Genomic DNA, 17,819 nt, shown 5'->3' on the forward strand with positions numbered 1-17,819 from the left:
TTTTAAGTGAGTTTTAAGTGTGCTAGCTGGAAAACCGACAAAGTGGTTACTGGTTTGTTATTTTCTGTTTGTTTATTTCGGGTGAGGGAAATAAGGACAAGAAAACAGGAAAATGACTACCAGTGAGGCAGCCACAAAACTAGAGCTGGCCAGACTGGAAGCGAAAGAGAAGGCAAAGGACCGCAAGTTTCAAATGAGGCTCAAAGAAGCAGCTGCAGCCAGGGAGGAGGCTGCACACAGAAGGGCTATGGAGGCAGAAGCAGCCAGGGAGGAAGTTGCTCGCAAAAGAGCCATGGAGTTAAAGGAGAAAGAGCTTGAAGCCCAGAGGCTAGCATAGCAAGATGCTCAGAAGGAGAAGAAAAGAGAGAGGCAGCTAGCCCTGGAGTTAAAAGACAGAGAAATACAGGCCTAAACTGAGACCCAGAAGCATGAACTGCCTGTAATGGAGTAGAAGAGAGAAAACCTTTCAGCAGCTGGCTCTACTTCCTCAAAAATCCACAAATGGGAATGTTTATGCCCACAGTATGATGAATCCAGTGATATTGCTGAATATTTCATCACCTTTGAGAGACTGTGCACTCTCCAGGCAATTCCTGAAGATCAAAAGATGACCACTGTGGTTGCAAAATTGACTGGGAGAGCTCTGGACGTATTCAGTAAGATACCTATTGATGATGCTTCAAACTATGGTAAATTTAAGGAACTGGTTTTGAAACCGTTTCAGATTACACCTGAAACCTACAGGGTTAAATTCAGAAGTCTTAAGAGGAGATCTGGATTGAATAATGTGGCTTATGCAAATGAAATGAGGGATTTGTTAGACAAGTGGGTGACGGGGAAAGGCATTACAAGCTTTGAAGAAATGTGTTGTTTAATTACTCAGGAACAGTTCCTGAATATGTGCAATGATGATGTAAAACCGTATTTGTGGGACAAAAAGGTGGGTGAATTAGCTGGGTTTGCAGACTCTTATGAGCAGTCACAAGCTGCAATTAAACACAAACCACTGGCAGAGGGGTACAGGGTTGGGGGAAAGCAGAATCACCGTTTTACCCCTGGGAAAAAGGAGGCTGAGCGTTCACCTCTCCACTCCCCGGTTACTCACCTCAGGGCTCCTGGACAACCAGAGGAGCCCAGAAGGTGCTTTCACTGTAATTCCCCAGGGCACCTGAAGAGCAGCTACCCCAAATTAAAGGAGGGTAAACCTCCCTTGTCCCATGTTGGCTTAGTTGCCCTCAGCTCTGAGGCCCCAGAGGGCACTCCCACCTCTTATCACACCAGTTTGGTGGACACCGGGCCTAGTGAAGCGGACAGGGAACACATTAAGGATATCAAGATTGATGGCACGAAGTGTCTGCAGTGGAGGGATATTGTGGCTCAGTTCTCTCTGGTTGGACCAAGTGTGGTTCCAGATGCTAGTGTTTTGATGGGGCAGATGACCCACATTAAGGGGTGGGGCCACAAAGGTTCCCTGTCCCCCGGCAAAGGTTCATGTGGACTCGGAAGGTATGGAAGGTGATATAGCGGTGGGGATGCTCAAGGACATCCCCGCGGACATGTTGCTGGGAAATGATTTTTTCAGCAACACTAGGACTGTTAGTGTGGTAACTTGCAGCATGAAGAAAGGCAGTGAGGGACTCCTAGAGAGGGAGGAGAGAGCACTGTCTGCCAATGAGGCGGCTGTTCTAGCTGATGATTGTAGGTCTGCCACAGTGCAGCGAACACATCCTACCCTAGGGAACATGGAGTAGGTGACTCGGAGGGAATCCCCAGAAACGGGGTGGGGACCTTGGAACCTATAGAGGAGGTGGCGGAGGGTCCTATTGACAGGCCAATGCAGGAAGGTGGGGTGCTTCCAAGTATGGGAGAGGCAGAGTCAGGCCTCTGCCTGGCTGAAGATGACAAACTCCCAGGAGTGGGTGCAGGGGAGATGAAGTCAGTGCCCAGGGATGGGGATGTTATCTCGAGGGTTGTCTGTCACGAATTTGTAGGTAAACAAAGGGCTGACGCCTCCCTTGAGGCATAAAAAAGTGTGTCTCAGAGGGAACTCCAGGAAGGGAGTGGAGGAGAAGTTTTTTGAAGAGGATGGGAAACTGTATAGGGAGGCCTCTGTAGGGAAGAACCAAGACCCCAGCCAACCCTATAAGCAGTTGGTTGTACCCAGCCAACACCAAAAGGAATTAGTGCTGGTAGCGCACGATAGTCCCTTTGCTGGTCACTTGGGGTACAGAGGACTTATGACAGGTTAAGGAGGAATTTCTACTGGCCTGGGATACAGAATGATGCAAGGGATCATTGTAGAACTTGTGTGGTGTGTCAGGAGAGGAAGAAACCGGTGGGAGCCCAGAAGGCTCCGCTGCGTCCCTTGCCTGTTATTCAGGAGGCATTCCAGAGGGTGGCAATGGACATAGCGGGTCCTATGTCTCTCCCCACTTGGAGGGGGAACAAGTATATCTTAGTTGTGGTAGACTTCACCACTCGGTATCCTGAGGCAATCACACTGTCTAACAGACGCTGAAACAGTGGCAAGAGCCATGCTCACTATATTCAGCAGAGTGGGCTTCCCTCAGGAGATTTTGTCTGATCGGGGGGGCAAATTTTATGTTGCAGTTGTTCAATGAGCTATGGAAGGTGTGTGGAGTGAAACATCTTAAGACGGCCCTCTACCAATCCCAGGCTAATGGGCTGGTGGAAAGGTTCAATGAGACCCTAAAATCCATGCTGGGGATGTATGCCCAGAAAAGGGGCCAGAGTTGGATGAGTTATTGTTGGTCCTGCTGTATGCCTATTGGGAGGTGCCCCAAGAGTCTACAGGATTTTCCCCATTTGACCTTCTGTATGGGAGGGAAGTGAGGGGACCCCTTGATCTCATCAGGGATACCTGGGAAGGATGCACCACGGTGAGGAAAGAACGCATGACTGAGTATGTTCAGAGGTTCAGGAGGGAGTTGAAGGACATGATGGAAATCGTCCAAAACAATCTCCTTTGCAGTCAGGCTAAGCAAAAGGTGTGGTATGATAAAAAAAAATACTTGTATACGCACTTTTGACATAGGAGATTTGGTCATGGTACTCAGCCCTGCAAAAAAGTTCAAAATGTAAAACTCCTGGGAGGGGCCGTTTGAAGTGGTGGAAGTGGTGAATGAGGACACTTACAAAGTTCAAAAGCCCCTTGATGATACTGTGCCCCAACTGGTACATGTGAACCGACTCAAGGCCTATCACAGTAGAGTGACCGGGGTAAATATGGTCTGTTGTGTCAAAGAGGAAACTGAGGCACACCCACTTACTGATTTGATGGCTGAATGCCAAGATGGGTCAACTTTGGAAAGTATGGAAATTTGTAGTGATCTGACACCAGTCAAAAAGGGGGAAGTGTTATCAACGCTGCAAAGGTACAGTGAGGTATTTTCCAACAAACCAGGGAGGACACACTTGTCCCATAGACTCCTCATGAAAGGGGCTCAGCCCACCGCCTTCCAGGCTTTACAGGGCCACCGGCAAGGTGAAGGAGCAAATTCGTGCTGAGATACAAAGCATGTTGGAGCTCAGGGTGATTAAGGAATCTGACAGTGCATGGGCTTCCTCTGTGGTCTTGGTCCCCAAAAGGGATGGAACTGTAAGATTTTGTGTAGACTATAGGAAACTCCATGCTGTCACAGATACATACCCCATGCCAAGAATTGATGACATGCTGGATATGCTGAGCCAAGCCAAGTACCTCAGTATCTTTGATCTAACCAAAAGTTACTGGCAGATCCCTTTGGAGGGGGAGGCTGTGACGAAGTGGGACTGTTCTTAATGTTTCCTCTGAATAGTGTGGGGGTGCCTCAGTTTCCCCTAGGCAGTTCTTAAGTATCTAGGGGGTGCAGTAAGGGTGTATGATCATTGCAGAGCCCTAGAGGGCAGGTGTGTGCAGGAGTCTGGACACAGAGAATGGCCAACACCCTGTTTCCTGGCCACTGATGGCCTGGGCCCTTCCCCCCCTGCAAGGTGAGAGCTAAAGGGTTGGAGAACAAAGGAATCAGGTGACCACCTGGCCCGGGAAAGGAACAAAGCCCAGAGGAGGAGGGGCTGGAGGGGGTTTTCAGTTTGGGGCTGGCTGGGACATGGAGTGAAGTGCAGACGTGGTTGTCTGGCTCACTGCCCCCCAAAATGGACCCAGCTGAGGGGTCCTGTTCTCTGCACCTGCAAGCTCTGTTTTAGACCATGTTCCTGTCGTCTAATAAACCTTCTGTTTTACTGGCTGGCTGAGAGTCACGCCTGACTGCGAAGTTGGGGTGCAGGACCCTCTGGCTTCCCTAGGAGCCCCGCCTGAGCGGACTCGCTGGGGGGAAGCGCACGGAGGGGCAGAGGATGCTGAATGCTCCGAGGTCAGACCCAGGAAGGTGGAAGCTGTGTGAGCTGTGTGTCCTGAAGACAGGCTGCTCACAGAAAGGCGACTACCCCAGAGTCCTGACTGGGTTCATGGGGAGCAGCTCCGTGACAGAGGCACAACAAAAATCAGCTTTTATCACTCTATGCATTTACAGTGTTACCTTTTGGTCTGGTAAATGCTGGTGCAACCTTCCAGAGACTGGTCAACAGAGTGTTTAATGGTTTGCAGAATTATGCTATGGCATATATAGATGACATTGCTATATTCAGCAACACCTGGGGGGATCACAAGGAGTACCTGGAAATTGTGCTATCAAAGCTCAAAGAAGCTGGGCCAACTGTGAAACCCTTTAAGTGCAAGATAGGGGCAGCCAAAGTCCCTTATCTAGGGCACAGGGAGGGGGCCAAAATATCCCCCGACCCTCTTAAGGTAGAAGCCATCGTAAAATGGCCAGTACCCCCAAACTAAAAGGCAAGTCCAATCCTTCATAGGCTTGGCAAACTATTATAGGAGGTTTGTGGAGGGGTTCAGTGACATAGTATCCCCAATCATAGATTTATGTAAAAAGCATCAACCTAATAAGGTAATTTGGTCAGAGGTGTGCCAGAAAGGCTTTGACAAAATAAAAGCACTCGTGTCTGCAGAGTCTGTGCTGGTCAGCCCTGACTTTGATAAGCCTTTTGAATTGTGTACTGATGCATTAGACACAGGGTTGGGTGCTGTGTTGATGCAGGACAGAGGAAGACAGCAAGAAGCATCCCATTGCCTTCCTAAGCAAAAAGCTGTCCCCTGCTGAACAGAATTACTCGATCATAGAGAAGGAGTGCTATGCCATTGTGTGGGCCGTCAAACATCTAAGGCCTTAACTCTTTAATAGGAGGTTCAGGATTCTAACTGACCATTCACCTTTGGTATGGCTTAACTGGACTAATGGCACAAACTCCAAACTGCTATGCTGGAGTCTGGTCCTGCAGGAATTTGAGATGAAGAGTATAAGGTTATGCATATTAAACGAAAGGAGAACTGGGTATCAGATGCCCTGTCCAGAAAAGAGGAATTTTAGGTATACTGCTTCCACTGTGGACAGTGTCCAAGTCTTTGGCAGTAAGTTCAGGAGGAGGGTGTGACGTTGCACTCCACATGCTTTATGAAAATATGCTAATGAGTGTGAATATAATGTAACTGGAATATGCTTTATGCAAAAGGTCTCTTGTAAGATATCATTACAAATCTTATAATCTATTTAGTGTGTTCATCCTATTTGTATGAATGTATCATTTCTATGGGCTTGGCTACACTTGCAAGTTAGAGCGCATTAAAGCAGTCCCAGGCGCCCTAACTCACGACCCGTCCACACTGGCAAGGCACTTAGAGCGCCTGGACTCTGCAGCTGGAGCGCTCTTGGTAATCCACCTCCATGAGAAGCATAACACTTGCTGTGCCTTGGCTGAAATGCCCCAGCGTCAGTGTGAACGAGGTGTTGCATTACTGCACTGCGATCGGCCTCTGGAAACATCCCATAAATAAAACATCCCATAAAACACCCCTTAAATCAGATGGCCACTCTTGTCATTGTTTTGAACTCAGCTGTAGGAATGCCGATATGCCCTTTCAAAGCTTCGTTTCTGACGGCCGGCTGCTTATCTGCTCCGGGACAAAGCAACCATTAGTGTGGAATGTTGCTGCTGTGAGTGTGTGTGAGAGAGAGGCGAGGGAGCGGGGGGTCTGCACTTACAAGACAGCATGCTGACATGGTCTCAGCCCCTCGAAAACCAACTCTCTCTTCCCCCCACATACACACAACACACTCCACTCTACCCTACTCCCCACCCCATTTGAAATGTACGTTGCAGCCAGTTGCATGCTGGGATAGCTACCACAATGCACTGCTCTCTGTGGCATTGCAACAGCTGCTAACATTGCCGCGCCAGTGCGCTTGAATCTGACAGCATGGACATACTGCAGCGCTTTCCCTAGTATGCTCTCCGAGGGCTGGTTTAACTCACAGTGCTCTACATCTGCAAGTGTAGCCATGCCCTATGTCTGAAGTTAGGAGAATAAGATATAAACTTGTATTACTGTTGTAAACATGTTAAGTGGAAGCCATTAAGGGTGCTTCAGAATCAATCACCTATAAATGGCTCTATTTACTTGTAAGCCTTCCTGTGTTCCTGTGAGTCAGGCCAGAAAGAATGGAGGCTTGGGGTCTCACAGGACATGTGATCATGTCAACTGGTACTGGAATTCATTTTAAACCTGGTGCTTTTGCATTTAGAAGGAGGGGTGGGGACCCAGAGACACAAAAGATTTCTGTCTTGTGCCAAAGCCATAAAAGGGGGTGGGACAGAACAAAGGGGGCTGCAGTCATGAGAAATCCCCTTTGTTACCACCTGAGGTGAAACTAACAAGAACTGTACCAGGGGAAAAGATTGGGCCCAGATTAGGAAGGAGTCTTGTCTGTGAAAGAAGCTTATTGGAACATTTCTGAGGATGAGATTTACTTGTATTCAGTTTCTTAATGTAGTAGGCTTAGACTTGCGTGTTGTGCTTTATTTTGCTTGGTAACTTACTTTGTTTTGTCTGTTATTACTTGAAACCACTTAAATCCTACTTTTTATGCTTAATAAAATCACTTTTGTTTATTAATTAACCCAGAGTAAGCTGGGGGAACAAACAGCTGTGCATATCTCTCTATAAGTATTATAGAGGGGGGACGATTTATGAGTTTAGCCTGTATAAGCTTTATACAAAGTAAAACATATTTATTTGGATTTTGGATCCCATTGGGAGCTGGGTGTCTGGGTGCTGGAGACAGGAAACCTGCTGAGCAGTTTTGGTTAAAGTCTGCAGCTTTCAGGGCGTGGTTCAGACCCTGGGTCTGTGTTGCAGTAGAGTAGCATGTCTGGCTCAACAAGACAGGGTCCTGGAGTCCCAACCAGGCAGGGAAAATGGGCTCAGAGTTAGTTTAAGCACGTCAGGTGACAGTCGCAAGGGGGTCTCTGTGACTGAACCCGTCACAACGTCTTATGCATCAGTAAAGATTAAAAGATTCCTTACAATTGTATATGCTTTATCTTATTTTTTTATCCTTTGCTTTTGAATATTTAACACTCTTACATTTCCATGGTGACAATAAAGTAATGCCTTCTATCAGATGTGCATTTCAAGGTATAAGGGTATCATCTCTATGGCAGTGTGAATCTTTGTGCTGCTCTCATCTTTGTGATCCTCATATCCTGAGCAAAAGGACAGTCGACACGCTTCTGGAATTAACTTTTTAACAATTAGGAAGTGTCTCACTCAACAGTTCAAAAAAATAGAGTTAAAGTCCCTCACGGCAATGCAGGAAGCTATGGGAATAGGGGGAACAAGAAATAAGGTGGGGGGTAAGAAAGTGGTATGAGGAGAGACAAGAGGTAACCAAATAATTAAAAGGGAGAAAAATTGAAAGGCAATGACATTGCAATGAAAGACAGGTAGGAGAGAAGGAAAAAGAGAAAGAAATGGTGCACAATGTTAGGGCTAGCAATTTATGTTCATTTTTAGCTCTTTACTCACCCAGCCCCATGCTGGCTCCTTCTATCTCTCTGCACTACCACAGTTCATTGGAGGGACAGGCATGGTAGGGCCCAGCCTCCAGTCTGAGGATGAAAAGGAGAGCCAGAGATTAATCAAAAATTATAAAAAGCCCCATTTCTCTCTCTTTTTTCAGATATAGTGATGCTAGTCTGCTAGCACACAAATGTTTGTAGTGTCCAGAGTAGCATGGACAAACATGATAGCTAACAAGTTAGCTGGCAATCAACTAACGTTTGTAGCAAAAACCTTTGATTCGTGTGATGTCAGAAGCTGGTCCAATAAAAGACATTACCTCACCCACCTTGTCTCTATATAAAAGCCAGGTATTTTTGTTCTGTTTGTCCACCAGCTAGCACAATGGAGCCCTCGTCCATAAATGCTACAGTAATACAAATAATAATATATCAGGAAAAAGCTGAACAGGGCACAACCCCCTTTTCAGATCACCTTTAAATAAGAGTAATTCATATACAAAGAAAGACAAGTGGGGTGTTTGTGTTGGAGGAGCTGCACCAAATTCATAATTCATTAAGTAACATGTTTGTGTGTTTCTGAACTATATTTGGATGTACTGGCTATAAAAAGCCTTCAGTGGAAAGTGACCTTTAGCAGAAGTCAGATCTCCTGTCCATGCTGTTGCTGACTGCCCACAAGAGAGAAGATTCAAGCCTATTAAAATTGCATTTCTTCTCTTCTTGTTCCCCATGAGGATGACCAAAGAGGCCATATCTCTGCACTCCCTGAACAAGACATTAAACAGGTCACAAAGGGCTGTGTGTGTTAGTACTACAAGGAGGAACAAGGCAAGGCTCCATTGTGCTGGGAAGGGGCTATAGCAAGATGGGCAAGGGACGAAACTAACAACTACCGGAGTGACAGGTCTGTATATTAGATGAGCCTGTACTTGTTTCTTAATTCTTTATGGGAAATAGAGGGGGTATAAACATGAACTTAGCAGCTGATGGGCCTCAGATCACAAGGAGTCTCCTTGTTTCTCCTTTATCTCTGAAAACAACCAACCGCCTGTTTTGTGAATAAGCTTTTGCATATAGTTCGCAAGTATTTAACCCTGTGACCAGGGTGCACAAGTGCTTTGCCATCAGCCTGAATGCAACCTCTTGATCCCCAATCATAAATGATCTCTTTTTTTAAATGTTGCAATTTGGTTATGGACCAGCAGGAAATTCTAATATTTCCATATTGAACCATATGCTAATGTTCTGATAAGGTCCATTTCTGAACAAGTGTTTTTAGGAGAGCTCAGGCCCAGGATGGGTTAGAGGCAAATAGCTCAGAACCCAGTGGATTCAAAAGACAAGAAAGGAAGGAAGGCACCTCACAGAGGAAACTCTACTTCATATTGTGTATCTCATCAATTGCCTGGTCACATATAACCACTTTCTTTAATTTGCAGACTATTTTTCTAATTTAAATAGTTAACCGTTCATATTAAAATTAGAGGAGAAGGAAAGAAAAAGATTTGAAAATGCTCCTATAGTTACTGGAGATGGTTAAAAAATAGTCCCTTTTAAAAAAAAATAGTTTATATGCGGAAATCCCAGGTCTGACATTATTCTGCAAATGTTATATAACAAGGGAAGCTTGAGTATGTGTAAAGCTGGTGTCTGCTTAAATAAATATCATTGTAGTAAAAGTGGCTGCTGTAAAACAAATATATTATTGCTGCTGGGATGCAGTATTTCAATGAACATTTCTAATATCTCAACATCTTCATATTTGTATGCAGATTATTTGTATTATGGAAGTACCTAGGAAAGGAACCCCAAAGATCAATGCCCCACTGTACTAGACATGATAGAGACAATTAACAAAGAAGATAATCTTTTCCCCAAAGATCTGACAGTCTACGTGTCAGGACACAAGTCCATGAACACACACACCTGGAATATGAACATCTATAGCTTAGCTCTAAAACTAATAAAAATGATGGTGTCTGATTTTCTGGAAAGGATCTAAACTCGGAAAGAAAAGCCATCAGCATTAAATAATGTATTTTTTAAAAGCCTCTTTTTTCCATACAGTGTTCAATAACCTTCATAAGAACGTGAGCTCTGTTTTTACTGGATGTATTCTAAGTGCAGTGCTGTATATTTACAGGAAGAGCAGCAGGAAGGTTTTAAAAGCTTTCTTGTAAAGGATCAGGATTTGTTTTGAGCTTGTACAGAATAAGATTGACACAAGGTGGTATTAATTTAGTAGCAACCTCATTGGTTACCACTTTCAAAAAGTAAAGAGACTCATCACTCTATAATCTGAGTGCCTCACAATTATTAATAAATTCTCATAAAACCCCAGTGAGATTAGGAAATCTAACTAGTCCCATTTTACTTAAAAAAACAGGCACAAAGTTCTCAGGGAAGAGACCCACCAGGGATCTCATCACCAGATGAGAGATGCCAATGCCAAGCTCCTGAGGTGGAGTCTGTCCTTTCAGGATTATGAGATGGAGGTGGTCCATGTTAAGGGGAGTGCAAATGTTATAGCTGATGCTTTGTCCCGGAGAGGGGGGCCTGAACTTCCCCCGATCACTGGGGAAAGTGACCCCACTCAGTTCAGTCTCGAAGGGGGGAGAGATGTGACAAAGTGGGGATTTTCCCTTGTTATGTTGTATGTGAGCCTATGTGAGTCTTACTGTTTTGCATGAATGCTGTGCGTACCTCAGTTTCCCTATGTATTGCACCAATGTCTAGGTGGTAGGAATAAGGGGATGTGACTTTTGCGGAGGCTGTTCCAGCTGCCTGCACTGATGCTATAACCGCCCCTTCATAACCTGAGACCCAGGAGGGGGATGCGACCAGGTGACTCTTGGCCCAGGAAGCGAGACAAAGGCCAGAGGAGGAGCAACAAGCAGGGCAGGGGCCAGACAGCTGGAAGCGAGTCAGTCTAGGCTGGCTTGGGGCTCAGGGGGAGGACCAGAGCCCTGGCTCTGGGCTCTCTTCCCCCCAAGATGGACTTGGGTGAAAGTCACTGATTTCTGTGCTAACAAGTTCTGTCCTATGCTGTGTTCCTGTCGACTAATAAACCTGTTTTACTGGTTGGCTGAGAGTCACGTCTGACTGCGGAGTTTGGATGCAGGGCCCTCTGGCTTCCCCAGGAGCCCTGCCTGGGCAGACTTGCTGTGGCAAGCACACGGTGTGGAAACAGATAATGAATGCTCCGAGGTCAGACCCAGGAAGAAGCTGTGTAAGCTTCTTGCTCTGGAGACATTGTGCTCAGAGAGAGGAGGCATGCTCCCCTAGAGTCCTGACTGGCTTCATATGGAGTAGTTCCAGACCACTGACCCGGTGACTCCATGACACAAAGTGTTTGCTGACAGCTATTCCTTTGAGTATCTAGTCTGTGAGCTATGTGATTAGTCACTTAAATCATAGTATTGTTCCTATTCTCTAATTGATATCTAAGGGTTTGAACTCTTACTCCTTCACTGCTAATGAAGTACTACTGTACTGCTGGAGCTGGTGTGCTGACTATTACATTAAGGAATAAGTGTGATAACCAGCCACTAGAAGGGGACAAAGACCCATTCTACTGAAATGAGTTACTCTGACCTTTGTAAACTAATTCTATTTCTGCCCAACATGAATTTCATTTTCTCATTAAACAAATTTCCTTTGTGATTAAACAAATCTCTGTTACTAGCCTAAAATTCCCTTTTGGCAAACATTTATATGAAAATGTTTACACTTTTATGAGTAAAATGAGATGTAAGCATGGTTAACACAAAATTTTATTTGAAGTTAGTTGCCAAAAAAATTCTCATTGTATATTACAGAAAAAAAGGGGGTGGAAATCAGCTGTTAATAGGTTTGAGTATCAACTGTTCCTACCACCTAAAGTGAAAAGAGACAGAGATTATGCTATGACCTGAAAACTACTGGATATTTTGACATTACAAAAACATCAGATAAAGGTGAAAAAATAGACCAGGAAATGTAATATTTGTAAGGCAAAGAATTATACTCTTAGTCTAGGGAGCTCACCAAATGCAACAGATCTCAAAGTCTTTGGAGCAGGACCAGTCTTTTCATTCTGTGTTTATACAGTCAGTGCCTTGCATAATAGGGTCCTGGTCCATGACTTGGGCTCCTCAGCACTATCGCAAAATGAATAAAACAGTAGTAAGAATACCCATGGACCAGACTGCTGTGGAACAGAGACTTGCAATTCAATAGCTGTTAGGTGCCATAGACAGTTTTTCAAGATAGCCTGAAGTTCATTCCAATAAAAAAAATAAATCAAGGCTAACTGAACTTCTAATTAATCAATACTTGGCCAGTTGTGGGATCCCTTGTTATTTTTATGAAATCTAGGCAAAAAACCTTTCAGTCTAAAGTGTTTCAACAGCTTCACGATCCTAGAAATACCCGAAAGTTGCACCTCGGGAGAACAATCTAACTGGGATCTTAGGAACTTAGTTAAGCTGTTACCCTAAATTATTCCTGAGGAACACTATCAAAATGGACGGTAACCAGCATATTCCACGCCTTTACATCTACAGAACAGCAGTGAAGGAATATAAAGCATGTTCCCTGCCTCCTCGTGTTTTGACATAAGTTCAACACAATAGCACCTCATAAAATAAACTTTCTGATAGAGGTCACATGGAGAAACTTTAAAATCAAGATACCTCTTTTAGTTATATTATTCATAGGAAATATGAAAATAGACCACTGTTAGGATATAGATATTCAGGCCTGTCTGCAAAGGCCTGTACTTTAAGAATTTAGGTGTATTCTTGTCGCTTGGCTAGTTCTAGAGGTATAAAAGAAGGAATCAAAATCACTATCTGCTGGTGTAAGGGCCTTCTCTTACTGTGACAGTCTGAGGCCCTGTTCTTAGGCTAAGGCCTTTGGCTAAGCAGCAGAGGCAGCCATAAGCTGGGAAGCGAACGGTCACATCCTCACATTCCAAACTAGTCACATTGAAATAAGGTGCTATTGGGCTGTTAGGCACTATCAGGACAGAATTGTATTCCTATCACCTCCAGAGAAAGGGAAGTGCCTAGAAAATGTAAAAGGAAACTTAGTTTGATAGCATCCTGTCTGGCAAGAACTCACTTATCAATAGCTGGGATGTGAAACCCTCACTTCTGTATTGTCTTGTCATTATAGTTTCCACTTTGCTATTGTTTGTCTGTATAATCTCTGTCTGGTTCTGTGATTGCTCCTGTCTGCTGTATAATTAATTTTGCTGGGTGTAAACTAATTAAGGTGGTGGGATATAATTGGTTACATAATCATGTTACAATATGTTAGGATTGGTTAGTTAAATTTCAGGAAAATGATTGGTTAAGGTATAGCTAAGCAGAACTCAAGTTTTACTATATAATCTGTAGTCAATGAGGAAGTGAGTGGGTGGGGTGGGGTGGGGTGGGGTGGGAACAGGGAATGGAGGTAAGAAAATTGGAATCATGTTTTGCTAAAGGGGAAATGGGAACAGGGAATGGGAGTAAGGAAGTTGGAATCATGTTTGGCTAAGGGTAGGAATGGGAACAGGGACACAGGTGTAAGGCTCTGTGGTGTCAGAGCTGGGAAGGAGGATACTAAGGAAGGAAACTGGAATCATGCTTGCTGGAAGTTCACCCCAATAAACATCGAATTGTTTGCACCTTTGGACTTTGGGTATTGTTGCTCTCTGTTCACCAGGGAAGTAAGTGGGTGAAGGAATAAACCCCCTAACAACCACTTTCTTAGAAATCAGAAGGAAAACATAACAAGTACTTACTAGCTGGAAATAGCCTTTTTTGTGCTGCAGCTATTTGGTTCTGCCATATTTAAAGAGCCACCTCTAGAAAAGCATGCTGGGGAAATATGTTCCTATAAAAGGAAAACCTTGCAGTAGAAGGACAGGAGTGCTGAGAGCCATAGAACCACCCTATAAGCCATGTATATGATGGAAACCACTTTAAGCCAGGGGGTGTAGTAGCGCCCCTAGTTCTAGCACCTATGTAGGGAGAGTTAGTAGGGACTAGGAAGTCACCAGCCATGGTACTGAAGGAGGCAAGGAAAAGGCTGGTTTTAAGTATTACAGTATTATTTAAGTATTAGGTATTATTGTATTTTCATGGTAGATTTTATACAGGGCTGATTTAAATGTTATATAGGATCAATTTGGGTCCTAAAATGAAACCCTCAATGAGATTAGACTGAGCTTGATAGGTCACTATTAGTAGACATTTAATCTCTTATGATAAGAATGAGGGTGTCTGATACATTAATTCAGATAGTCTTCAAAGACAGTCAAGGTTATGTTATGACTACTTCTAAAGGACCCAGACTACATCAAGCAACTGACGCTCAACTGGCAAACACCTTCAAAAGGAGTCAGAATGACTTCCAAGTAAAATGGAGGAATCTTAAACTGGATCTGAAGTTAGTCATAATGCAGCAGAAATGGAGCCCTCTTTCAGTGTAGAAGTTTAGATATACTGATTCTAATAATGACTCCAGTTCTTATATTCCTTAGGGTGGAAAACAGGCTGCAGATTGTGGAGACTCAGTTCAAAGAGCTGAACTCTGCCATAGATAAACTGACACAGAAGCTGCAGTTTCAGGATAAAACCCTGGAGAAGCAGGTGGACGAGGATGAGATGTGGATATCCTTGCTGGAGGACAGGTGAGCCACAGAATTAAAAAACAGCTCAGTTTCCCCTCCATGCATCAGCTGGGAGATTAGAGAATTGAGAAACGTGTAAATTGTATATGTGCAGGTGAAGATGAATAGGCTTATGCTACATTGAGTGAAAAGAATAAAACTCTTTCTATATCCAGGGATGTGGCTTTGAATTGTCTTTTACCACAAGAGAATATAGTTTGTTGATCTCAGCAAATGCAAGGCAAATTCCATTCCAAGTGCAAAAACTTCTAAATATGCACTAAATATTATTATATCTTAAAAACCTACACCATTTCTAAGAATACCAGAGACACCATATGCTCTTTCAAAATCTTTCAGATAATTGTGTCCCACTATAAGCAGTAACAATCAGAATCTTATTAATGCCCTGGTTTTGTTCTGCTAGCAAATAAGGCCAAATCTTTCACATTTTGGTGCCTGAAGTTAGGCTCCCATATCCATATTTAGACATCTAAATAACAGGCTTTTTTTAAAAGGTCCTGAGCTACTCACAGTTCCCATGGAAAGCAATGGCAGCTCAGGTGCATAGTGCTTTGAAAAACAGGCTACTTTTAGATAACTCTGACCTGATCCTATGAAAACTTACAGATGTGTAACTATGGGCACATAAGTAGTCTCACTGAACTCAGTGGGACTACTTATGAGTAAAATTACACACATGCTTAATCCTCTGCAGAACTGGGGTCTAAATACATGGCAGAGGGGCATTGCTGGCACATGATGGCATATATAACATTAGTAGACGTGCAGATGAATGAGCCCTTGATGGCGTGGCTGATGTGGTTGGGTCCTCTGATGGTGTAGATACATTGGCCAAACCGGACAGTTCCTACATAAAAGAATAAATGGACGCAAATTGGACATCAGGAATGGTAACATACAAAAGCCAGTAGGAGAACACTTCAATCTTCCTGGACATTCTATAACAGATTTGAAAGTAGCTATACTTGAACAAAAAAACTTCAGAAACAGACTTCAAAGAGAAATAGCAGAACTAAAATTCATTTGCAAATTTAACACCATTAATTTGGGCTTGAATAGGGACTGGGAGTGGCTGGCTCATTACAAAAGCAGCTTTGCCTCTCCTGGAATTGACACCTCCTCATCTATTATTGGGAGTGGACGACATCCACCCTGATGGAATTGGCCCTGTCAGCACTGGTTCTCCACTTGTGAGGTAACTCCCTTCTCTTCATGTGTCAGTATATTTATATCTGCATCTGTAATTTTCACTCCATGCATCTGAAGAAGTGGGGTTTTTACCCACGAAAGCTTATGCTCAAATATATCTGTTAGTCTTTAAGGTGCCACCGGACTCCTTGTTGAAAATGATAACTGTGTGTTTGCCTTTTAAGTAGAAGGGTTACTGTGATGTGATGGTTGCATTACCAAGGATTACTGGGGTTACAGATCACATGAATTCTCCACTTATTACCTAAATGGGAATGAACTGAAGTATATGGGAAGTATTTTTGTCTGAGAAGTGGTTTCTGTCTCCATCTCCATGGCAGGTTCACTTCAGTGGAGATAAATCTTTTCTATAGCTATGTCAGTGAAATGCTCTGCTGCTTACATTCCCGTGTCAGAGTGAAGCTGCCAGATCTGGCGGGAGGCCTCCCCACCTTAGCCTCTGTCATGAGGCACAAAGGCAAGAACCAGAAAATTAGACTGGTGTGGGAAGCAGTGCTGGAGATGCTGGGGCTGCAAGAAGGAGATGTCCTAGCTCTATGCACCTTTTTCATCATACATTGCTCTGAAGCACAGTATTACCCAGCTAACCAGAGGCAAAAGTACACCAGTGATATCAGCACAATGATAACCAAGGTGGTGAAGAACCAGATCCTCCAAGAGAGCCTGCTGTGTGCTGTGCAGGTGGTAGAGAATGGCAGAGCACAGAGGGATCCAAAAAAGAAAGTAACCCTTGTCCAAAAATAACCTATGTGGCAGATTTCTTAAAACTCCCTTACCCACTTAGGACAAACAAGCTTACAACCTAAAGAGGTTCCTACATAAACATGCAATTACATATCCCAACTACTTCCGTGCATGTGTATATCAACACACAGATCCATACATACAAACACTCTCAACCATGACATGCTAATCTGTATCATGAGTCTGAAAAGCCAAGCAGATTCCCAGAATCAATACACCAGTCAAAAAGATTTTCATCACCATCATGTACAAGCTCAGTATGTACATGTAAATGTGTAGCCAGAGGCTGCTGGGAAGGACACAAAGATTCTTCTGTCTCTTAGCTAAAGATTTTGACACTTGCATAATGCTGAAGAGTTCAAATGCCAACATTTTCCAGCATAAAATCTGCTTTACTGTACTTTGTATTCTCATTGCATGTCTATGAAAGCTGTAAACTGTAGTATGCAACAGAGACACTAATTTCTTGTAATAAAACTCCTTGGTTTATTGTTTAATGTGTGTTACTGGTCTGTGGAAAATCAGTATTTTCACAGAATCCTAGGAATATAGGACTGCAAGGGATCTCCTGAAGTCATCAAGTCCAGTCCACCATCCTGAGGCAGGACCAAGCATACTTAAGACCATCCCTGACAAGTGTCTGTCCAACCTGTACTTAACTTCCAATGATGGGGATTCCACAATCTCCCTTAAAAGCCTATTTATTCCAGAACTGAACTACCGTTATAGCCAGAAAGTTTTTCCTAATATCTAATTTAAAATCTCCCTGACTGCAGATTAAGCCTATTAGTTCTTGTCCTTCCTTCAGTGAAGATACAGAACAATTGATCACCATCCTCTTTACAACTGCACTTAATGTATTTAAAGATTTACCAGGTCCCCTTCAGTCTTTTTTCAAGACTACACTTGTGCAGTTTTTTTTAACCTTTCCTCATAGGTCAGGTTTTCTAAACAACTTATTTTTTGCAACAACAGCTCACCTCTGGACTCTCGACAGTTTATCCCTATCTTTTCTGAAGTGTGACACCCAGAATTGGACACACTACTCCAGCTGAGGCCTCACTAGTGCTGACTAGAATAGGACAATTACCTCCTGTGTTTCATATATGATACTCCTGTTAATAGACCCGAGACTGATATTACCCCTTTTTGCAACTTCATCACATTTTTGCCTGGCCGCCCCGCGTCGTTTCTCCGCGTTCCTTTTCCTGGGGCCCGCCCTGCCTGAAATAAGATGCCTCCGCCCGCCGCCTGAGCGAGGGCGGAGCCA

General features: G+C 43.8%; 1 protein-coding gene across 2 annotated transcripts in view; it reads left to right on the forward strand.

The window, feature by feature from the left end:
• The window catches only part of SMCO1 (single-pass membrane protein with coiled-coil domains 1), a 29,366-nt gene extending 12,348 nt beyond the window's left edge, over positions 1-17,018 (forward strand). The window contains exons 1-3 of one of the 2 annotated variants that reach the window (XM_048862843.2): positions 8,455-8,717; positions 14,444-14,593; positions 16,126-17,018. In XM_048862843.2, the coding sequence (XP_048718800.1) occupies positions 8,662-8,717; positions 14,444-14,593; positions 16,126-16,549 (630 nt within the window). In that variant the 5' untranslated portion in view covers positions 8,455-8,661 and the 3' untranslated portion in view covers positions 16,550-17,018. Of the gene's footprint in view, positions 1-8,454; positions 8,718-14,443; positions 14,594-16,125 lie in introns of those variants that run through there. The other variant, XM_048862842.2, reaches the window with a different exon arrangement.
• The last annotated feature ends 801 nt before the right edge of the window (positions 17,019-17,819 follow it).

The sequence above is a fragment of the Caretta caretta genome, chromosome 9, assembly GCF_965140235.1.
Source record: "Caretta caretta isolate rCarCar2 chromosome 9, rCarCar1.hap1, whole genome shotgun sequence".
In the NCBI taxonomy this organism is placed as follows: domain Eukaryota; kingdom Metazoa; phylum Chordata; order Testudines; family Cheloniidae; genus Caretta; species Caretta caretta.